The sequence below is a fragment of the Cetorhinus maximus genome, chromosome 15 (genome assembly GCF_964194155.1).
Source record: "Cetorhinus maximus chromosome 15, sCetMax3.hap1.1, whole genome shotgun sequence".
In the NCBI taxonomy this organism is placed as follows: domain Eukaryota; kingdom Metazoa; phylum Chordata; class Chondrichthyes; order Lamniformes; family Cetorhinidae; genus Cetorhinus; species Cetorhinus maximus.
The window spans coordinates 17747001-17771044 of record NC_135893.1 but is presented as its reverse complement, the minus strand read 5'-3'; the positions used below and the strand labels follow the sequence as shown (position 1 = coordinate 17771044).

At 50.8% G+C, this 24044-nt stretch overlaps 1 protein-coding gene across 2 annotated transcripts in view; it reads left to right on the top strand.

Annotated features, from left to right (window-relative positions):
• The window catches only part of LOC144690433 (uncharacterized), a 53419-nt gene that overhangs the window by 6620 nt on the left and 22755 nt on the right, over positions 1–24044 (top strand). For both annotated transcript variants that reach the window (XM_078557938.1, XM_078557937.1), the window contains exons 2-3: positions 2503–2605; positions 23160–23222. In XM_078557938.1, coding sequence (XP_078414064.1) covers positions 2557–2605; positions 23160–23222 — 112 coding nt within the window. In that variant the 5' untranslated portion in view covers positions 2503–2556. The remainder of the gene's footprint in view (positions 1–2502; positions 2606–23159; positions 23223–24044) is intronic.

Sequence of the window (24044 nt, the reverse complement as noted above, 5' to 3'; positions counted from 1 at the left end):
TTGGGTTTGGGGGGGTTTGGGTTTGGGTGTTGAGTTTGGTGGGGTTTGGATCGGGTGTTGGGTTTGGGGTGGTTTGGGTTTGGGTCGGGTGTTGGGGGGGTTTGGATCGGGTGTTGGGTTTGGGGGGGTTTGGGTTTGGGTCGGGTGTTGGGTTTGGGGGGGTTTGGGTCGGGTGTTGGGTTTGGGGGGTTTGGTTTTGGGTCGGGTGTTGGGTTTGGGGGGGTTTGGATCGGGTGTTGGGTTTGGGGGGTTTGGGTTTGGGTCGGGTGTTGGGTTTGGGGGGGTTTGGGTTTGGGTCGGGTGTTGGGGGGGTTTGGATCGGGTGTTGGGTTTGGGAGGGTTTGGGTCGGGTGTTGGGTTTGGGGGGGTTTGGGTCGGGTGTTGGGTTTGGGGGGTTTGGGTTTGGGTCGGGTGTTGGGTTTGGGGGGGTTTGGATCGGGTGTTGGGTTTGGGGGGTTTGGGTTTGGGTCGGGTGTTGGGTTTGGGGGGGTTCGGTTCGGGTGTTGGGTTTGGGGGGGTTTGGGTCGGGTGTTGGGTTTGCGGGGGTTTGGGTCGGGTGTTGGGTTTGGGGGGGGTTTGGGTTTGGGTCGGGTGTTGGGGGGGTTTGGATCGGGTGTTGGGTTTGGGTTTGGGTCGGGTGTTGGGTTTGGGGGGGTTTGGATCGGGTGTATAGTTTGGGGGGGTTTGGGTTTGGGTCGGGTGTTGGGTTTGGGGGGGTTTGGATCGGGTGTTGGGTTTGGGGGGGTTTGGGTTTGGGTCGGGTGTTGGGTTTGGGGGTGTTCGGTTCGGGTGTTGGGTTTGGGGGGGTTTGGGTCGGGTGTTGGGTTTGGGGGGGTTTGGGTTTGGGTCGGGTGTTGGAGGGGTTTGGATAGGGTGTTGGGTTTGGGAGGGTTTGGGTTTGGGTCGGGTGTTGGGTTTGGGGGGGTTTGGATCGGGTGTTGGGTTTGGGGGGTTTGGGTTTGGGTCGGGTGTTGGGTTTGGGGGGGGTTCAGGTCGGGTGTTGGGTTTGGAGGGGTTTGGATCGGGTGTTGGGTTTGGGGGGGTTTGGGTTTGGGTCGGGTGTTGGGGGGGTTTGGATCGGGTGTTGGGTTTGGGGGGGTTTGGGTTTGGGTCGGGTGTTGGGTTTGGGGGGGTTTGGATCGGGTGTTGGGTTTGAGGGGGTTTGGGTTTGGGTCGGGTGTTGGGGGAGTTTGGATCGGGTGTTGGGTTTGGGGGGGTTTGGGTTTGGGTCGGGTGTTGGGTTTGGGGGGGTTTGGATCGGGTGTTGGGTTTGGGGCGGTTTGGGTGTTGGGTTGGGGGGGTTTGGATCGGGTGTTGGGTTTGGGGGGGTTTGGGTTTGGGTCGGGTGTTGAGATTGGGGCCGTTCGGGTCGGGTGTTGGGTTTGGGGGAGTTTGGGTTTGGGTCGGGTGTTGGGTTTGGGTCGGGTGTTGAATTTGGGGGGTTTTGGGTTTGGGTCGGGTGTTGAGTTTGGGGTGTTTGGGGTTTGGGTCGGGTGTTGAGTTTGGGGTGTTTGGGGTTTGGGTCGGGTGTTGAGTTTGGGGGGTTATGGGTTAGTGTCGGGTGTTGAGTTTGGGGGGTTTTGGGTTTGGGTCGGGGGTTTGGGTTTGGGTCGGGGGTTTGGGTTTGGGTCGGGCGTTGGGTTTGGATCGGGCGTTGGGTTTGGATCGGGCGTTGGGTTTGGATCGGGCGTTTGGGTTTGGATCGGGACTTGAGTTGGGGGACGGGACGGCGCTAGTCAGGTGAGCTGAATTTGTATTTATCATTGACATCCCAGGTACAGTTGGAATGTAAAATGAGGGTCTCGATTCAGCCTGGCCTTTTACCTGGTGTGTCTTCAGGTTGATAATATGCTATGACAGATGGAGCTTTACTAAGAGGCTCAGAAATTCTACCATCATGCTTCATCCTTTCTGGTGATTCTTTTCCTCTAGGCTCTGAACATCCTCTCCACTGAGGAGTCCCACATCAGCTGGGAGAGCAGCATTGTGCCTTCTCCTCACCTGGACCCTTCTCCCTGCCTCTGGTGATGTGAGATTTTCTGGAGCATATTTTCACAAGGGCCCAGCTGCTCTCAGTACCTCACCCAAGTTGTCATTCCTACAGTATGAGCTTAGACTGCAACTATCAGCAAGCTCCACATACTGTCCTCAACACACATCTTCACTGTACTGAGATGAAAGTTTGTTTACGACATCTCCTGCTCTAATATTCTTTTCCACACCTCAGATCTGTGGACCTCCTCCCCTCCTGGACCTAAGTTTTCCATTCCTTCCTGGCTTTTAACCTTGTCACCTGACCAGTGTGTGATTTAACTCTCTCCCCTTTACAGCTCTTTCTCATCTTTGCTTTGTCCTGCACAGCCTTTGAATTTCCCTCGGGCTTTCTCAATTTATTTATTTTTAAAGTTTATCTTTTAAAATCTGCTAGTGAGCTGCAAAACCTTTCGTTTAAACACTTTGTACAATATATAAAGTATTTTTGTATGTGTTTATTTTAAACAGCTTAATTATTTGGATGATCCCAAACCAAGTTCAAAGGTCAATCCCAAACTGGCAATGACTGAAATCGCGATTGATCAGTCCAACCTACCTCGGGTGCAGGAAGGTGAGAGAGAGATGAACTTTTCTATATTGTGTTTTACATATTCCAAATTTGTTTGTTTACATGTGTACATAATATAATTGTAGCTCTTTCAATTGGATTTTTTTGCTCCGTGCATCAATAACTTGCATTTTTATAGCACCTTTCGCATAGTCAAATACACCAAAGTACTTTACGAAACCATAAATCAGACAAAAATTGGCACCCAGCCAGAGCAGGAGATTTTAGGAGGTGATCAAAAGCTTAGCAAAGAAGGGCCTTCAAGGAGATGAGGTCTAGGAAAGGAATTCCAGAATGTAGGACGTTGATGACATTGAGGTAACGTAGATAGTCAGATCGGGGAGGATTGACAACTGGTAAATCACCACAGGAGAGTTCAATGCAAAAAATGTAACACCCGTGTGCAACAAACATTGGGGTTATCAGAACTAACCAAAGAATTATGTGTATGATAAACTAGGGCCATATCCTGAAGGTGGCCAAGCTTCCCTCGCCTCTTGCGAAGAATTAAGTGTAACCTTATCGAATTAATAACCCATCATCCAATTAAAGGGTAAAGGGCAACACTGCTGAATAATCTTGAATTCAAGGGTTGCTTATAGTCCTTATCTACCCTTAATTAGCACATTCCTTTAGATAATATCACCACCTTCAACGCCTCTTTGTCCTTTTGTCTGTGACATCTTTTGGTTATCTCCACCTATCACTGGCCCTCTATCCAGCTCTCTTGTCCCAACCCCCCCACCTTAAACCAGCTTATATGTCACCCCTTTTCTATTTTTCCTTCTGTTGAAGAGTCATGCGGACTCGAAACGTTAACTGTGCTCCCTTCCACAGATGCTGCCAGACCTGCTGAGTTTTTCCAGGTATTTTTGTTTTTGTTTTTGCTTATAGTCCTGTTGGTTCCCCTATTTCTCAGTCAAGGATTGTAGCCAACTGTACAAACCAAACCAGAGACATTGATGGAACAATGTAGAGAGTTTGTTACTCTGTATCTAACCCCGTGCTGTACCTGTCCTGGGAGTGTTTGATGGGGACAGTGTAGAGAGTTTGTTACTCTGTATCTAACCCCATACTGTACCTGTCCTGGGAGTGTTTAATGGGGACAGTGTAGAGGGAGCCTTACTCTGTATCTAACCCCGTGCTGTACCTGCCCTGGGAGTGTTTGATGGGGACAGTGTAGAGAGTTTGTTACTCTGTATCTAACCCCATACTGTACCTGTCCTGGGAGTGTTTAATGGGGACAGTGTAGAGGGAGCCTTACTCTGTATCTAACCCCGTGCTGTACCTGCCCTGGGAGTGTTTGATGGGGACAGTGTAGAGAGTTTGTTACTCTGTATCTAACCCCATACTGTACCTGTCCTGGGAGTGTTTAATGGGGACAGTGTAGAGGGAGCTTTACTCTGTATCTAACCCCGTGCTGTACGTGCGCTGGGAGTGTTTGATGGGGACAGTGTAGAGGGAGATTTACTCTGTATCTAACCCCATGCTGTACCTGTTCTGGGAGTGTTTGATGGGGACAGTGTAGAGGGAGATTTACTCTGTATCCAACCCCGTGCTGTACCTGTCCTGGGAGTGTTTGATGGGGACAGTGTAGAGGGAGTTTTACTCTGTATCTAACCCCGTGCTGTACCTGTCCTGGGAGTGTTTGATGGGGACAGTGTAGAGGGAGCCTTACTCTGTATCTAACCCTGTGCTGTACCTGCCCTGGGAGTGTTTGATGGGGACAGTGTAGAGGGAGCTTTACTCTGTATCTAACCCTGTGCTGTACCTGCCCTGGGAGTGTTTGATGGGGACAGTGTAGAGGGAGCTTTACTCTGTATCTAACCCCGTGTTGTACCTGTCCTGGGAGTGTTCAGTGCAATTGGTTTCAGTAGTTGTCAAATTTGGAGTAAATTGAGCCAATGCTGGTGAAGATCTGGAGCAGTTGACCTGTTGTTTCTGGACGTTGTATTCCCACCAAAAACTTCCTGAGGAAGAAACCGGTCTTCAGTGCGAATAAAATATGTAATATATTTATTTTCAGTTGGAGTGTGGGGTCCAGAATAAACAGGTCCTGAGCTGCCTCCAACACCAGCCCTTTGTGCCCTGTTCCCAGAACCCGGACTGTTTATTCCACAGCAGACAGTAGATGTAAACATCAATAAACTATCGGCAAATGTTCTTCCACAGCATCAATTTTATTGATAATGTCAAAAATCTACAGTCGCCCTCAACCCTTCGTACGACCATCTGTTAACTGGATTGGAAGGAGAGGCTGATACAAGAACTCCTTCTCAAACGAAGCAGGGAGGTAGCCAGTGGGATGGGAATCCTTGACAGTCCTTGTGAATGTATCCCTGGGGTCAGCTGTTCCAATTTGCAAATGAAGCAGGCAGTTTTGTTTTTATGTCAGCACTCACTACTTTGAACTCTGGTCTCCTTGTAACTCTCTCCCCCCTTCCTTTGAAGATGATGCATTCAGTCACCTTGCCCCTCTCCCCTAAACACCTCCCCCATCCTAACCCCACAATCCCCTGGACCCCCTCCCTCTGCCTTTGCTATCCTTCTCCCCCAGCCCCCACCCTCTGACCCACCTCCCCTCACCTCTCCTAAAGTGCCTCTGTCCTGTTACTTCTTTGCTCTTCCTTTAAAATCTATCTGACTAGAAATGCAGCACCACACCTTGCCATTGTAGATAAAGTCGAGGGAAACTTTATCCACTGTTGGGTGACCGCAGGAGGGGGAATGACCTTTGAAATTAGAATTAGGCCATTCAGGGTTTAAAAACAAAAAGCTAAAAGCTACTGCGGATGCTGGAAATCCAAAACAAAATAAAAACAGAATTACCTGGAAAAACTCAGCAAGTCTGGCAGCATCGGCGGAGAAGAAATCAGTCAACGTTTCGAGCCCTCATGGCCCTTCAGCAGAACAAACACTTCTTCACACAAAGAGAAATGGAAATCTGGAAATTTCTCCAGCAAAATCTTGTCGAGGCTGAAGAGGGTCAGTTGAAAGTTTCAAAACTGAGATTGATAGACTTTTATTAGAATGCAAGAAAAGGAGCAGGAGTAGACCAGACGGTCCCTTGAGCCTGCTCTGTGTGGCTGAGCTTCTGTCTCAACTCCACATTCCTGCCTGTTGTTATGATTATTTTATGTATATGGGATGTAGGCGTCACTGGTTAGGCCAGCATTTATTGCCCATCCCTAATTGACCTTGAGAAGGTGGCGGTGAGCTGCCTTCTTGAACCGCTGCAGTCCATGTGGTGTAGGTACACCCACAGTGCTGTTAAGACTCTTTCCATTGCTCCAGGCTGTCCTCTATGAAATATCTGGGGGTACAACATTACATTAAAGGTGGTTTAGAATCATCGAATGATACAGCAGAGAAGGAGGCCATTTGGCCCATCATGCCTAAGCCAACTCTGATTGTTCTCACGTCTCTGCTCTTTTCCCCATAGCCCTGCAACATTTTTTCCCCTTCAAGCATTTATCCAATTTCAATTTGAAAGCTACAATTAAATTTATTTCCACCAACTCTAATAAATTCATGTTATTTATGGGGAGGTTTAAGGGGGTATAAAGCACACCATTCTGATCGACACGTGGGCTGTTCAGTTTCGCTAGTGTGTGCAGCTGCTGGGAGGGGACATGATGCAGGCATTGCTTTTTAATTGATTTAATTCTATATCCTTCCCTGCCTTGGCACATGCAGCCGAGTGGGTGGCGACTCATCTTGTTCCCAGGTTGCTGCTGGTCACCCCGATTGCTGACCCCCGGCACCTCCCTCAATGTGACTGAGGTGGGAAGTAGGCACAGAGGAAGCTGGGACCTCTCCCTGCTCCCACTGAATTAAGCCCATTCGATCCCCCATTTTAAAATGGCCAAAGGAGTTGGTGTTCAGCTGTTTGGTTCTCCTCTTCCTCGGTATCAGCATGCTTGGGTTTCCACCTGAGTGATGTTAAGTAACCCAGAAAACAAGTTCAAACCCCAGCATGGCGGTTTGAGAATATGAACCTGTGTTTTAAAGATATTGGGAGACTAAAAGTGACCCGTCAGACTGTAGGTAAACACTCAACTGGTTCACTGGTGTCCTTTAGAGAAAGAGACCTGCTGTCCTTACCCAGTTTGCATCCAACTGTGACTCCAGTTCCACACCCATATGTTTGGCTGTCAACTGCCCTCTGAAGTGGCCCTAGTGAGGCACTTGGTTGTATCAAACTTTCTCAGGACAACTGGGGATGGACGGTTAATGCCGGTGATGCCCAAATCATGCGAATGAATAAAATTTTTAAATATTGCTGGTTTCCAGCTTGGGGTCTGTTTTAATATCCTGATATGCCTCTTGTGGTGGACTGGTTACTGATCTTAGGCTGGAGCTGTAATATTCCAAATCATTTCCTGTTTACTCCTGTTCCAAAGCCAACATGTTTGTACCCAAAGTTTTCCCACAGCTGTGTACTCTCAGTGTCCAGCGACATGTTGCCTTCCAGTATCCACTACCCTGAAGTCAGACTAAATGGAAAGGCTGTTCTTTGCCTGTTAGTTCAGGCCCCAGAAACATTCGCATGTGAAAAATGTTTGGTGAGGGAGCTGAGCCTTGGTTTTTTTTTGTTTTTCTTTCTATCCTGACTGAATGAAAGCTCAGCATGGGGGATTTTGCACAGCTCCCATCCTCCTTAAACCTTAGTCAGGGCAGTTCCATCTGTCCTGCTGACGTGCTGGTCTCATTGGGGAAAGGCCTCAACATGCCCTTAACCTCCCCTGCTGTGAGGGGGACTACCCCCAGCTTCTGCAGTCCGACCACATAATCAAAGTACCTCGAGCCTGGTTACCCATTCTAGCAAACAAAAACCGAAAATGCTGGAAAAACTCAGCAGGCCTGGCAGCATCTGTGGAGAGAGAAAGACGGAGTTAACGTTTTGAGTCCGTATGACCCTTCAGTCTGCAGCAGAGTCATACGGACTCGAAACATTAACTCGGTCGTTCCCTCCACAGATGCTGCCAGACCTGCTGAGCTTTTCCAGCATTTTCTGTTTTTGATTCAGGTTTCCAGCATCTGCAGTATTTGGCTTTCACCATTTCTAGTAAGTCTCCTCTGCGCCCTCTCTAAGGCCCTGACATCTTTCCGGAAATGTGCTCTCCAGAATTGGACACAATACTGCAGCTGAGGACTAACTAGTGATTTGTAAAGGTTGACACTAACTTCTTTGCTTGTGCTCTTGATAAACACCATGGTCTAAATTGCTCTTCCATCTGTATCCCCCCTTTGATTTTTTAGCCTCAGCTGTAACCCTCCTCGGACCCATTGATTTAATATGTGTATACGAGGCTCTAAATTTTCAGCTTGGGGCTGCCTCGGGATGCAGGATTAACAAGAAGTGTTGGGAGAGAAAGGGAGATGTTTAAGTAACTGGTGATTCCCTGGAGCCCTAAAGCTGGGGACAGTCCACTTTTTAAAAACGGCAGTGAATACAGTGTAAAATTGGGGAAACCCCTCATGCCCACGGTTCTCTGTTTCACTTGAGTTAGAGTTTACTCATTGGAATTTTATTAATAAGTTTTCCCGTTAATGTTAAACCCGCTGCTGTCACAAGTCTGCCCCCACCTCCATTTTACAGGGACCATTTGTAGCTCTGTCTATAGCCCCATCTGTGAGGCATTAACATCTGAATGAGTTGCTGCGCTCACTCTTGACATTCCCTGCTCGGGGATCTGTTCCCAGAGTATCTCTATATCAGATGGGGCTGGGGAGGGAGGGTTGTTGCTGTTTGCAGAGGGAGGGACTGCTCCCGTCTGTTCGTTTCACAGCTGAAAGATACCTCGGCAGTGTCACTTTGACCGTTTTCTTTAGGCTGAGATGCATTCTTAAAGTCTTCCAAAGAAGACGCAAAAGGAAGTCTGAAGATTAGGTGGGAGTTTGTGGGGTGTTTGTACATTATCACTATAATTCTCAATTCTGCTGCAAACCAGACATCTACCAGCTGTCTGCTGTGTGCATGGTGTGTGTGTGTATAAGAATTTTGGGCTCGCTGTGTGGGTTGGTCATTTTGATGGGGTGATTCCCATTTCGGTTAGCTAGTTTGAACATAAAGTATTCCAGCTGAGGTTAGATAGAGAAAGGTAGGTTCATATCTCTACAGCACCTGTCAGAACTGCAGGATATCCCAAAGCCCTTCAGAGGCAAAGTAAAGCTTCCCCAATACTGCCTCAACCTCGGACACGTACATTGTACCTCACTATTGTCATATTGTTCCATTTCCTAACAGTCCTCCTCGGCGCTCTCTGTCACATTGTCAAATTGGGGACAGTTTTGTCCTAGAGACATGAACCCAACACCACCCCCTTTCCACCAAAAACAACAACAACTTGCATTTTTATAACTCCTTTAACATAGTAAATATTCCCGAGGGCCGTCAAACAAAATTCAACACCAAACCATATAGGGGGAATTTGGGGCAAGTGACCAAAAACTTGGTCAAAATGGTGGTTCTCAAGGAGAGTCTTAAAAGGGGACAGGGAGGGAGATGGGAAGCTTTAGAGAGGGAATTCAATAGCCTGGGGCCCAGGTAGCTGAAGCGTAATCAGGGGTGCTCGAGGTCACAATTGGAGGAGTGCAGAGTTCTCGAGGATTGTAGGACTGGAGGAGGTTACAGAGACGGGGAGGGACGAGTCCATAGCGGGATTTGAAAATGAGGATGAGACACCACGGGGTTTGAACTATCCCAAAGCCCCTAGTTACTCCACATTTTTCCAAAATCCTTCTCAAACCCTGCTTTGACATTGCCTTCAATCATCGCCCCTAAACTCTTCTCCCACTGTTGTTTGGTATCCTGTTGCTTTCATCTCTGAAGTGCCTTGGGATGTTTTAAACGTTAAATCTACCTCATTAATGTCAATACATAAGTACTAGAATACTACTGGTCACTACTCTTTGAGCTCTTTCAAGTGCATCTCCTTTTGATGAAGGTTGTCCAAAATTGTATGCGATATTGCATTTGACCTCACCAGTGAGGTTTATGCAGCAACATTAATAACCTGCTTTGATGTATAATTGGATTGTCTAGTACTTGACTCAGTCTGTTACTGACAGTTTCACATTGTCTGGACGCTGCATTTGAACTGTACAGTGCTCTGGCCTCTTGTACCTTAAGCACTGTGTCCAGGTCCGCTCCCCAAGTCATGGAGTTTTAAGAAAAAAGCATCAAGCTTGGGCTGTTCAACCTTGAAAGGCAGCAGCCTATTTGAGATGGTAAACATGATGGAAGAGGTAAACCGAGAACACTGAGCAGGGGCCTGGGGGTCAACCTGTGGTAAAAGACTCCTGTCAAAGCTTTTGTTTCCCGAGTGATCGATTCAGTGAATGAACGGTAGGGGGTGGAGTACTTTTTAAGTGAGTCCTGCAATTGGGTGAGTGGGCACTGGAATTCTCTGGATGAACGAGTTGGCAAGGGCCAAATCCATTCTCTCTCTAGCTTCAGATCCTGTGATTGGTCAACAAGTCCTTTTTCATTATTTGTCTCCCTAAATGCATTTGCATTTAATTGTGTCCGGGATTCTCCCACTTACTGTTCCCTTTTGTGTGGTGATGATGGGACAGGCCATGCAGACATCTGGTCATTTGAGGGCACTGAGAATGGTTTGATTTGAAACTCCCCAACCAACAGCACAGGATTCAAATTCCAGGCTTCCAAACATCGATTCCTCCCAGATCAAATACACGCTGAGGCTTAAGCCCTTTGGACCAGTGAGGTAGACCATGGACTGTCCATCGTGACAATCTTGCACTTCACTCTCAGGATGTGGATGTTGCTCGCAAGGCCAGCATTTATTCTCCATCCCCATCAGCCTTTTTTAAGGAGGAAGTGGTGGGGCTTTTTTTGTTGTTTGAAGTGGTTTGATACTGCTGAGTGACTGGCTAGGCCACTTCAGAGGGCAGTTAAGTGTCAACTACATTGATGTGGGTCTGGGGTCACGTTGGCCCAGACAAGGTAAGGACGGGCGGCTCCCTTCCCATGAGTGAACCTGTCCAGTTTTTAATCAGAATTCAAATTCTCAACCTGTCGTGGTGGGAATTGGACTTGTATTCTCTTGATCACTAGTCCAGTAGCAGAACCTCTACACACCGTAACCACATCTTTCTGACTGGGATTGCTAACTTACTGCTCCATTATAAATAGTTTGCAGCCGTGTGCTCTCACTCAGCAGGGACCAGGTCGATAACTGTCTAAATCTCATTTTCCTTAGCGTCCAATAACCATCAGGGAAATGAGGCTTTCACCCCTGCAGTCAGGGCTACATTATCCCAGGTTCCTTGGACAATTCTTAACCCTTATGCCCCAGCCCCCCTGTCCCAGGACATCATCTCCTCTTCCTCTTGACCAAAGTTATTGGACCTTTTCCAGTGTGTCCCACTCTGAGCCTGTACATGTTGCCCAAAGAGAGAAGCTAGAACTGACTGGCTAAATACACAGCACAGTTCCTTTCAGTTCACCGTGGGACTCCAGATTATGTGAGGAATTATTCAAAGTACAGGGTAGTTTAGCAAAGTTGCCTACAATGTCTGTGCATTAAACAACATTGACTGCTATAATAAATGGATGTTTTGAGTGCTGGAGGGAGTGGGTGGTGTCAGAGTGGGAGGTGGTGGTGGGGTTACAGGGTCATTGGAACGGGAGGTGCTGGGGGTGGGGGAAGAATCGAGTGGGAGCTACTGAGGCTGACCAAGAGTCTGATTGGGGCGGGGGGGAGGGTGCTGGAGGGGTGGAGACCCTATGAAAAGGGCAGGGTGAGGGGTGCTGATGGGAGGATGGAGCAGGAGCTTCTGTGGGTGCTGGGGAGTTGGCAATGGGAACTGGAGGTGTTGGGGTGGGAGGGCAGAGCAAGGAATGCTAGAGGATGTTGGAACAGAAGGTGCTGGGTTGTGGGGCATGCAGACTGGGGTGTGGGTAGGGTAGTTCCTGCTGGGGGCGGTAGAGCAGAAGGTGGCAGGAGCAGAGCTAGAGGCTGCTGTGCACATATTACTCTAGTTTTGAAGGTCTATCCTACATTTCTTTGCTCCCTGAAGATGCTGACTCGTTCTATAAAAACCAGTTCTGTGCCTGACAGCCAAGAACCACCATGTTCGTCCCTGATCTTTCCAGCAGGGACACTAAATGAAGATGTGAAAATCCAGCTGCTGAAACGTCCACTGTAGCTGAGATCAGTTAGCTCTAGATATTCTGGGCCCTTTGCCTGCTTGCTGGATGTGTACAGAATTGCAAATTTATATTCTTTTAAATAAAACCTGTTTCTTCCACTACCCTGTTTAAAAATGTAGTTAAATCTGCACCCAGCCACCAGCTCCCTCTGTCCTCACTCATACCTATAAAAACTGACCGATTTCCAAACTTTCCATCCACCCCATTTCCCTTGGCAGAGATCACCAACTCCTGAATCTCTCCATCTGGCTGGGTGCCTTTATTTCCCTCTGTTCTTTACCCATCTTTTCCGATGTGGATGTACCGTACGGTTTACACGCGGCAATTATTGCACTGCTGCGTTCCTGGAGAAAGTAATTTTGACATTGTGGTTGTCTGAAATGTATTTTCAGTGACGGGCAGTAATCTGCTGGGGGAGAACAGTTCAAATATTGCAATGGGGCTTTTTCTTCCCTCAGCCCCCACCCCCAACCACCGAGTCTGCCCCACACACCCCAGCATCGGCACCTTCCCCACCCCCCCTCCACTTCTCTTCCACTGTCCCTTACCACCCCCTCCCCCGCACACACCGTGTCCGCTCCCCCCTCCCCCACACACACCATGTCCGCTCCCCCCTCCCCCGCACACTGTGTCCACTCCCCCCCTCCCCCCTCCCCCACACTGTGTCCACTCCCCCCTCCCCCGCACACACCGTGTCCGCTCCCCCCTCCCCCGCACACACCGTGTCCGCTCCCCCCTCCCCCGCACACACCGTGTCCGCTCCCCTCTCCCCCGCACACACCGTGTCCGCTCCCCCCTCCCCCGCACACACCGTGTCCGCTCCCCCCTCCCCCGCACACACCGTGTCCGCTCCCCCCTCCCCCGCACACACCGTGTCCGCTCCCCCCTCCCCCGCACACACCGTGTCCGCTCCCCCGCACACACCGTGTCCGCTCCCCCGCACACACCGTGTCCGCTCCCCCGCACACACCGTGTCCGCTCCCCCGCACACACCGTGTCCGCTCCCCCGCACACACCGTGTCCGCTCCCCCGCACACACCGTGTCCGCTCCCCCGCACACACCGTGTCCGCTCCCCCGCACACACCGTGTCCGCTCCCCCGCACACACCGTGTCCGCTCCCCCGCACACACCGTGTCCGCTCCCCCGCACACACCGTGTCCGCTCCCCCGCACACACCGTGTCCGCTCCCCCGCACACACCGTGTCCGCTCCCCCGCACACACCGTGTCCGCTCCCCCGCACACACCGTGTCCGCTCCCCCGCACACACCGTGTCCGCTCCCCCGCACACACCGTGTCCGCTCCCCCGCACACACCGTGTCCGCTCCCCCGCACACACCGTGTCCGCTCCCCCGCACACACCGTGTCCGCTCCCCCGCACACACCGTGTCCGCTCCCCCGCACACACCGTGTCCGCTCCCCCGCACACACCGTGTCCGCTCCCCCGCACACACCGTGTCCGCTCCCCCGCACACACCGTGTCCGCTCCCCCGCACACACCGTGTCCGCTCCCCCGCACACACCGTGTCCGCTCCCCCGCACACACCGTGTCCGCTCCCCCGCACACACCGTGTCCGCTCCCCCGCACACACCGTGTCCGCTCCCCCGCACACACCGTGTCCGCTCCCCCGCACACACCGTGTCCGCTCCCCCGCACACACCGTGTCCGCTCCCCCGCACACACCGTGTCCGCTCCCCCGCACACACCGTGTCCGCTCCCCCGCACACACCGTGTCCGCTCCCCCGCACACACCGTGTCCGCTCCCCCGCACACACCGTGTCCGCTCCCCCGCACACACCGTGTCCGCTCCCCCGCACACACCGTGTCCGCTCCCCCGCACACACCGTGTCCGCTCCCCCGCACACACCGTGTCCGCTCCCCCGCACACACCGTGTCCGCTCCCCCGCACACACCGTGTCCGCTCCCCCGCACACACCGTGTCCGCTCCCCCGCACACACCGTGTCCGCTCCCCCGCACACACCGTGTCCGCTCCCCCGCACACACCGTGTCCGCTCCCCCGCACACACCGTGTCCGCTCCCCCGCACACACCGTGTCCGCTCCCCCGCACACACCGTGTCCGCTCCCCCGCACACACCGTGTCCGCTCCCCCGCACACACCGTGTCCGCTCCCCCGCACACACCGTGTCCGCTCCCCCGCACACACCGTGTCCGCTCCCCCGCACACACCGTGTCCGCTCCCCCGCACACACCGTGTCCGCTCCCCCGCACACACCGTGTCCGCTCCCCCGCACACACCGTGTCCGCTCCCCCGCACACACCGTGTCCCCTCCCCCCTCCCCCGCACACACCGTGTCCCCTCCCCCCTCCCCCGCACACACCGTGTCCCCTCCCCCTCCCCCGCACACACCGTGTCCGCTCCCCACTCCCCCGCACACCGTGTCCCCTCCCCCCTCCCCCGCACACCGTGTCCCCTCCCCCCTCCCCCGCACACCGTGTCCCCTCCCCCCTCCCCCGCACACCGTGTCCCCTCCCCCCTCCCCCGCACACACCGTGTCCCCTCCCCCCTCCCCCGCACACACCGTGTCCCCTCCCCCCTCCCCCGCACACACCGTGTCCCCTCCCCCCTCCCCCGCACACACCGTGTCCCCTCCCCCCTCCCCCGCACACACCGTGTCCCCTCCCCCCTCCCCCGCACACCGTGTCCCCTCCCCCCTCCCCCGCACACCGTGTCCGCTCCTCTCTTCCATCTTTGGTTCAACATTTTCCTCACAGTTTCCTCACATGACCTCCCGTCTCGAGCTGATCCGCCCCTCACTCCTGCAGTTAAACTTCCTCCGATTGCTCAGCTGGTATATAAAACCATTAACAACATTCCTCTTTCTCCCAACTGCCCTATTCCTGGCTCCACCATGTCCCCGCAGCCCCCCAGCCCCCACACTGTTCCTTTTGCTGGGGCCTCCCCTGGTTCTCCGCGGCCCAGTGTTGATGTGTGACCATCGCAGCCTGGCTCGGCTCGCCCCTCACCCCGGGGGCCACTCCCAATTCCCATCATTGGTCAGCGATCAGGAACCCGGCCTACTCACTTTGATCGTGGGTGGAAAGGAAGTTCCCCGTGCCCCCCCACCTCCACCCCACCATTTAGACCTGAACGCTGCCCTTGGTGCAGCCAACAGACTGTGGGGAAAACCCTGGGCCTTTCATTCCTGCGAGGCCTCCACTGTGCCTGTGTCTCAGAAGCCGCTCCGGCCTCACGTGCACAATTTCCTGGGCTTGGAGCCAGGATTCCATTGTCGGAGAAGCTCTTGACATCTCCGTGGTAACTTGTACAATCCCCCCAGCTGTTTCCTTGACCTGTGGGATGGTTGGAGGGCGGGGGGGGTTGGGGGGTGGGGGAGGAGGGTGTGTGGGGCTCCGTGCTATACAATCCCACTTGTCCGAATGACAGAAGTAGTTTTCTTAAAGTAATGACCTTTAGCCTCGCGCTCGCAGCGGCTGCCTCTTGTTTGGCAGTTGCCAAGGGCGTAGGCAGCCTCACAAGGAATTTCCTCCTGGTTTATCTTACAGCTATCTTGAAATGTGTTGCCGGTGATTTGCTAATGACCTCAGTCCTCAGTGGATTAAGACAATGCGTCACTGAGCTTTTGACACCACAGGATCAAGAGGAGGCCATTCAGCCTCTCAAGCCTGTTCCACCATCCAGTTAGATGATGGCTCCATCTGTCTGACTCGTTCCCCTATAAAACCCTTTGCCTAACAAAAATCTCTCAATCTCTGTTTTGAACTGTTCAGTTGACCCCCCTCCAGCCGAGGCCTCGGGTTGATACCCCACTCTCCGCATGGTGAGCTGTCACGGTGGGGGTTGGGGGGCTGTGGGGGGCAGCTGCAAGGGTTGGTGGGCTCAACGCCCAATGGGGGATCAATCCCAGGCCATGTGCGTGTCAGCGAAACTGAGAAAAGACTTGCATTTTTATAGCGCCTTTCACAACTTCCAGACGTCCCAAGCACTTTGCAGCCAGCGGAGTTTACTTTTGAAGTGTGGTCACTGTTGTAACGAGGAAGGAGCAGCAGTCTGTTTGCGCACAGCAAGATCCCACAGACGGCGCTGTGATAATGATCAGATAATGTTTGAGGAGTGCTGAATATTGGACTGTTCCCCCTGCTGTTTTACATCCACCTGAGGAGGCTGACAGGGCCTCAGTTCAACATCCCACCCGAACAGACGGCATGTCCGACAGTGCAGCACTCCCTCAGCGCTGCACTGGGAATCTCTGCTAGGATTGCGGGTTCCTTCTGGGGTATTTATTGTTTGAACCTGCTGAGCGATGGGGCCTCGAGGATGGTTTGGCTGAGCATTGCTCACCATGTTTGCTGCTGTCACATCGGTTGCCAGCTGTTTGATGCCTAGACAATTACAGCTGAAAGGAGCTCTTAACTTACCACAGCCACACTGAAAGGCTGTCAGGCCTCAGCTGCCGGGACCTCTGGGTTCTACAAGCCCGGCAAAGGGTAAAAGAGGTGCGGAGAGGGTCCCGGGTTCAGCCTCTGATCTGCGCTGAGCTATCGCACCCCGGCTGAGGCAGTGGTTGGTGTGTTTTAGTGGGGCCTCAGTGGTGTCTGAGCTGGGTGGGGAACAGAGACCAAGCCTGCTGCTGTCTCCATTAACACACAGGTTATTGGTGAAGTGAGATCGGAAACAAAACGAGAGGGAGCTGAGCCTTGGATGGTTCTGCTCCCTGTTAAACTTACGCCGAGTTAATCCTCAACAGCTTTACGCAGCCCACTGCCCTCCCGCGTTTTTTAATGGTGCCAAACATGTGGGAGAGGTGAGGCACATACCCACCTTAGGGCAAAACTTAACTAGACTTCTCCTTCTAAGGCAAGAAATAAAATTAATACCGCCCACCCCTCATACCCACAACACCCTCCCTGACATGCACAATTGCTCTGTAACTTATCTTCTGACCTAACATTTTGCTCTTTTAAAAGTAAATCCTTTACTTTCACGTTTTAGTGGTTAAGGTGTTATTGGTACACGGGGAAAGGGAAAACCAGCTCAGGGTCAGATTTTCACAGGGCCAGGAAGACTCTGTGGACCTTTAAAAATGGCGGCCAGAAGCCGGATGCAGAAATCCCGTTCCCCTTCCTGACGCCCAGTTTTTGCCGGTAGGGGGAAGGGGGCGGGGTGTGGGTCACACAGGAGGCAAACCAGAACACAGCAGGGCTGTTTTGAACTTTGTGCTGAATTCAGGCAGACCCCATTTTGGCGTTTGCGAGGGCTTAATCCACACTGTGGGAGTCTCAATGATAGAGTAGATATAAACACTCCCTTGAAAGGTGATAAGGTCTGTATAACCAGAAACTGAACTGGACTAGCCATATAAATACTGTAGCTACAAGAGCAGGTCAGAGGCTAGGAATCCTGCGATGAGTAACTCGCCTCCTGACTCCCCAAAGCCTGTCCACTATCTACAAGGCACAAGTCAGGAATGTGATGGAATACTCCCCACTTGCCTGGATGAGCGCAGCTCCTACAACACTGAAGAAGCTGGACACCATCCAGGACAAAGCGGTCTGCTTGATTGGCATCACATCCACAAACATTCACTCCCTCCACCACCGACGCACAGTAGCAGCAGTGTGTACCATCTACAAGATGCAGTGCAGGAATTCACCAAGGCTCCTTAGACAGCACCTTCCAAACCCACACCCAATACCACCTAGAAGGACAAGGGCAGCAGATAGATGGGAACACCACCACCTGGAAGTTCCCCTCCAAGTCACTCACCATCCTGACTTGGAAATATATCAGCCATTCCTTCAGTGTCGCTGAGTCAAAATCCTGGAACTCCCTCCCTAACAGCACTGTGGGTGTACCTACACCACATGGACTGCAGCGGTTCAAGAAGGCAGCTCACCACCAACTAGGCAACTAGGGATGACCAATAAATGCGGGCCCAGACAGCGACACCCACATCCCGTGAATGAATAAAGAAAACTTGCCTGCCCGCTTTGCCACTTACGCTCTGCTTCTGGTGTCAGTGGGCCCAGCTCCATCCTATACCCACCATCCCCAACCCCAGAGGGGAAAGATCGTGCGTTTTGGGGCACTTTTTAACCGAGGTGGGTGCAGCGAGTCAGGAAATTCTCTGACTCCGGCTACTCACCTGTAGCAAAAATCCAGCCCTCAGGTGCCAGCTTTAAAACTGCCAACTAGTGTAGGGACAAAGGAATTAGATTCCTGAGGCATTGGGACCGATTCTGGGGAAGATGGGATCTGTACAAGCTGGACGGGTTGCACCCCAGCAGGACCGGGACCAATATCCTCACAAGGGGTGTTTGGTAGCACTGTGGGGGAGGATTTAAACTAGACTGGCAGGGGGGGTGGGAACCTGAACAGGGAGACACAGGAGAGGGAAACACAGTTAGGAATGAAAGACCGAGAAGTAGAAAGCAAAAGTGGAAGGTAGAGGAAACGAGGGCTAGCAGCAAATAGGGCCATAGTATAAAAAATGATGTGTAAAAAGACAAGTCTAAAGGCACTGTATCTGAATGCACAGAGCATTCACAATAAGGCAGACGCATTAACAACACAAATAGGTGTAAACAGGTGTAATATGATTACAGAGGCTGCATGGTGACCAAGGTAGGGAACTGAATATCCGAGGGTATTCGATATTTAGGATGGACAGGCGAGAAGGATAAAAGCAAAAAACTGCGGATGCTGGAAATCCAAAACAAAAACAAAAAGTACCTGGAAAAACTCAGCAGGTCTGACAGCATCTGCGGAGAGGAACACAGTTAACGTTTCGAGTCCATATGACTCTTCAACAGAACAAAAAAGGAAAAGGAGGTGGGGTGGTGGTGGTGTTAGTCAAGGATGAAATTAGTGCAATAGTGAGAGGATATTGGCTCAGAAAGATCTAGATGTAGAATCAGTCTGGGTGGAGCTGGGAAGTAACATGGGGTGGAAAACATTAGTGGGAGTTGTCTATAGGCCTCCAAACAGCAGTGATAAGGTTGGGGACAGCATTAAACAGGAAATTTAGAGATGTATGTAACAAGGGTGCTACAGTAATCATGGGTGACTTTAATCTACATATAGATTGGGCAAACCAAATTAACAATAATACTGTGGTGGATGAATTCCTGGAGTGTATACGAGATGGTTTTTTAGACCAGTATGTCGAGGAACCAACTAGGGAACAGGCTATCCTAGATTTGGTATTGTGCAATGAGAAGGGTTTAATTAATAATCTTGTTGTGCAGGGTTCTTTAGGGAACATTGACCATAACATGATAGAATTCTTCACTAGGATGGAAAGTGAAATAGTCTGATCTGAAACTAGGGCCCTAAATCTTAAAGGAAACTACGAAGGTATGAAGTGTGAGTTGGCTAAGATAGATTGGGGAACTCCATTAAAAGGTATGACGGTGGATAGACAATGGCTAATATTTAAGGAATGAATGTATGCATTGCAACAGTTATACATTCCTTTCTGGCGCAAAATCACAATGGGAAAAGCGGCCCAACCATAGCTTACAAAAGAAATTAAGGATAATATTAGATCCACAGGGGAGTCATATAAAGTTGCTGGAAAAAGAAGTAAGTCTGAGGATTGGGAGCAGTTTAGGATTCAGCAAAGGAGGACCAAGAGATTGATTAAGACGGGAAAAATAGAGTATGAGAGTAAACTTGCAAGAAACATAAAAGTGGACTGTAAAAGCTTCTATAAGTATGTGAAAAGAAAAAGATTAGTGAAGACAAGTGTGGGTCCCTTACAGTCTGAAACGGGAGAATTTATAATAGAAAACGAGGAAATGGCAGAGCAATTAAACAACTACTTTAGTTCTCTCTTCATGGAGGAAGACGCAAATAATTTCTCAGAAATACTAGAGAACCACGGGTCTAGTGAGAAGGGGGAATTGAAGGAAATTAGTATTACTAAAACAATGGTGCTGGAGAAATTAATGGGACTGAAAGCCGATAAATCCCCAGGACCTGATAATCTACATCCCAGGGTACTGAAGGAGGTGGTCATGGAAATTGTGGATGTGTTGGTTGTCATCTTCCAAAATTCTATAGATTCTGGAACAGTCCCGGCAGATTGGAGGGTGGACAATGTAACCCCAGTATTTAAAAAAGGAGGGATGGGGGGAAAAAAAGCAACTTACAGACCGGTTAGCCTAACCTCAGTAATAAGGAAAAAGCTAGAGTCTATTATAAAAGATGTGATAACAGGACACTTAGAAAATATCAACGGGATTAGGCAAAGTCAACATGGATTTATGAAAGGGAAATTATGATTGACAAATCTACTGGAGTTCTTTGAGGATGTAACTAGCAGAATAGATAAGGGAGAACCAGTGGATGTGGTGTATTTGGATTTTCAGAAAGCTTTTGATAAAGTCCCACATAAGAGGTTAGTGTGTAAAATTAAAGCACATGGGATTGGGGGCAATATACCGGTATGGGTTGAGAATTGTTTAGCAGACAGGAAACAGAGTAGGAATAAATGGGTCTTTTTCGGAATGGTAGGCAGTGACTAGTGGGTTACTGCAGGGATCAGTGCTTGGGGCCCCAACAATTCACAATATCAATGATTTGGATGAGGGAACCAAATGTAATATTTCCAAGTTTGCTGATGACACGAAACTTGGTGGGAATGTGAACAAAGAAGAGGGTGTTAAGAGGCTTCAAGGCAATTTAGACAGGTTGTGAGTGGCAAATACATGGCAGATGCAGTATAATGTGGATAAGCGTGAAGTTATCCACTTTGGTTGGAAAAACAGAATGGCAGAGTATTGTTTAAATAGTAGATTGGGAAATGTTGATGTACAAAGGGACCTGGGTGTCCTTGTATACCAATCACTGAAAGCAAGCATGCAGGTGCAGCAAGCAGTTAAGAAAGCAAATGGTATGTTGGCCTTCATTGCGAAAGGACTTGAGTACAGGAGCAAGGATGTCTTACCGCAGCTATACAGGGTCTTGGTGAGACCACAACAGGAGTATTGTGTGCAGCTTTGGTCTCCTTACCCAAGAAAGGATATACTTGCTATAGAGGGAGTGCAGCGAAGGATCACCAGACTGATTCCTGGGATGGCAGGATTGTTGTATGAGGAGAGATTGGGGTGTCTAGGCCTGGATTCACTGGAGTTTAGAAGAATGAGAGGAGATCTCATTGAAACATATAAAATTCTGACAGGGCTGGACTGACTGGATGCAGGGTGGGGATCTAGAACAAGGGGTCACAGTCTCAGGATGCGGGGTTAACCATTTAGGACTGAGATGAGGAGAAACTTCTTCACTCAGAGGGTGATGAACCTGTGGAATTCTCTACCATGGAAGACTCTGGAGGCCAAGTCACTGAATATATTTAAGAAGAAAATAGATTTCTGGACTCTAAAGATGTTAAGAGGTACGCGGAGAGAGCGGGAGTACAGCGTTGAGATAGAGGATCAGCCATGATCATATTGAATGGTGGGACAGGCTCGAAGGGCTGAATGGCCTATTCCTGCTATTTTCTATGTCTCTAACTCCGTTAGAGAGTGCTGCCTTCTCCACTCAGCCAAGCCTCTGCTCACCTATATTGTGACTTTTGCCATTGTGTAGTGGGTCTGTGCCCGGGTCCCAGGTTTGCTTGCTCAGCTGGGGCACATGTGGGGCTGGGAGCAGGGAGTGCTGCCGCTGTCCCAGGGGAGGATGGATCAAGCAGGGTTCCCACTCCTCATCACTGTCCAGCGACCCCTATCCAGCTGCTCTGAACTTGGCTGAAGGGTCAGGACTGGGGTCGTTTGCGATGCTGCACATGGTGGATTAACCCTGCTGACACGTGCTGTCACTCTGGACAGGGTGCTTGGAGCACCTGATGGCAGACAGTGCCCATGAAAATGTACCCTAGGGGATGGTACTGGAAGGGGAATAATTTCAGTGTTCCTAACCCATAGCTCCGCTGGCTTATCACTCAGCTTCACCAGGAGGAGCTGGCTAACAGAGCATTATCACTTCAGCTCCCACTTGCACCTCCCCGAGTGAAGCTATTGGGACTGAGCGGCTGCAGCAGAGCAGAGACTTTATCAGAAAACTCTCCGTGTCGGGCAAGGAAGGGGAGGAAATGCTCTTTATTTCTGCTGCTGCTCCGGGGAGTGTATGTTTATATATTGTCACAAACCAAGTTATCTGATGGCTGTGAACAGCTTTTCTCAAAGTCTGGACCTGACTAAAAATAGAAGTTTCAGTCAAGCCTTGTGTAAGGGTTAAACAGTTAGATTTTTTGGTGACATCATTCACAATAAATCAGTGTGTCTGCTGTTAATGATGGGAGTCCTGTATTATGTAACTGTACTAATGCCAAATATGGGAACGTTTATACCCAGGAACCCCGATGCTAAGAGTTTAGAGTCACAGCATTTTACAGAACACAAGGCCATTCGGCCCTTCTGTGGCTTTTTGAAATTGTTGTAATGTAGGTCAAAGTGGCAGTCAAGTTGTGCACAGGAAGCTCCCACTAGCAGCAAGATGATACATGATCAGATAACCTGTTTCTGTGATGTAGGTTGAAGGATAAGTATTGGCCAGGGAACTGGGGTGAACCCCCCCTGCCTTCCTTCGATTCTAGGCCACGGAAACCCTCGATGTCCACCTGATCGAGCAGACAGGGCCTTGGGTTAATGTCTCATCCGGAAGGCGGCACCTCCAGTAGTGCAGCACTCCCTCGGTACTCCGCTGGCGTGTCAGCCTCGATTTTATGTATTCGGGTTCTTGAGTGGGCTTGAACACACAGCCCTGTGGGTCTGATGGGAGTCTACCGACTGAATTCACCCGAAGCTGGAACAGTGTTTATCCTGGCCCAGCCCTTTCATTCCACAATGTGTAACTCACCGGTGACTTTCTTAATGATTTAATTACACCCTGTGGGGAAAGTGCTGATATTTGTGGCTGTGATTTCAGCTGTCTGGGCCTAAGCTCTGGAGCTGCAGCTCCCTACAGCTCTCCTCCTGTAAGGTGCTCCATAAAAAGCTACCTCCTCAACCGAGCTCCAGTTCAGCTGTCCTAGTATCTATGAAGTTTGGAGTCATGTTTTTGTTTGATAATTGCTCCTGTGAAGCAGCTTGTGACATTTTCATTAAATCAAAGCTGCTGTACTCTGGGGAAGTTATCACCAACTTGGAGACTAATCACAGTTCTGGGGGAATGTTGCCTTTTTAAAACCGAAGACATTCACTTTTTAAGCTGCACAGAAGGCAGACGGTGTGGAGGCTCAGGGTGTTGTAGAGTTCTGGGGGGCGCCTCTTGAGCAAGAGCTCGATTGGGACTGTGGCTTTGAGAGTCTGATATTGGCGCCTGTTTGACGGGTACGTTTAGCAATGATGTCTCGCCTTACCTGAGCCTTTCCTTTCTCCTTTTCTGCTGTAGTGTGCCGTGGGTTTGCTGTCTTGGAGGATGGGGCGTTGGCACACAACCTTCAGGAACAAGAGAGTGAGTAGAAACAGCTCCAGGGGCTGCAACACCTGTGGCTCTGAGTGTCTCCTGGGTTCAGCACGCAGACAGGCGGACAAATTGTTCACATCCGTTTTGCTCCTTGTCAAGCCCCTTCAGGAGGATGTGATGTCAGCGTAGGGTCGAGCTGAGACACTGAGACAGTTGGTGAGGACTCCCAACCTTTGCAAATCGGGGCTCCCACCCCAGTCGGAGGGAGTGCGAGCTTCACACTGCACTTGGTGCCCTGGGGCTAGGACAGGGCACAGAATTGGCAGAGGCTCCTGCTCCTCGCTGCCCTCCTGCATGAAGCCTAGAACTCTAAAAGGAGCTAAAAATGTTTCAAAGGTGAGGGGGAGGAGTGGGGGGGATTGGAAACGGGGTGAAAATTGAGGGAATTATTGGGGTGGAGGGTGTTTGAGGTGGGGGATGATGGTGGGGGATCAGAGGGTCAGGGCAGGAGGGCAGAGGTCAGGGGAGAGTTCCAGAAGGCAGCCCAAAGCTGGTACCTTTTTTGTAGGGGGGTGGAGAGCAGAGTTGACAGGTGGATTAGCTCTGAGGCTCGAGCAGGGGGAAGAGAGCTGGGATGTAGGGATAGGAACGGAGGGATAATGTGTAGCCACAGACAGATTAGTTAAACCAGCACATTTAATTGGGGGTGAGGGAGATGCAGGACTGAGGGCAGGAGGTGAAAGCTGTAACAGCTGCTACAGTGGGATGCCCAGTATCACTGGCAGAGCTCGGACATGGCGAGATGCCCCTGGAACCTGTATCCCAGTGAGAGTCGGGATCTGAGAGCAGAGAGAAACGCAGTTTCCTGGG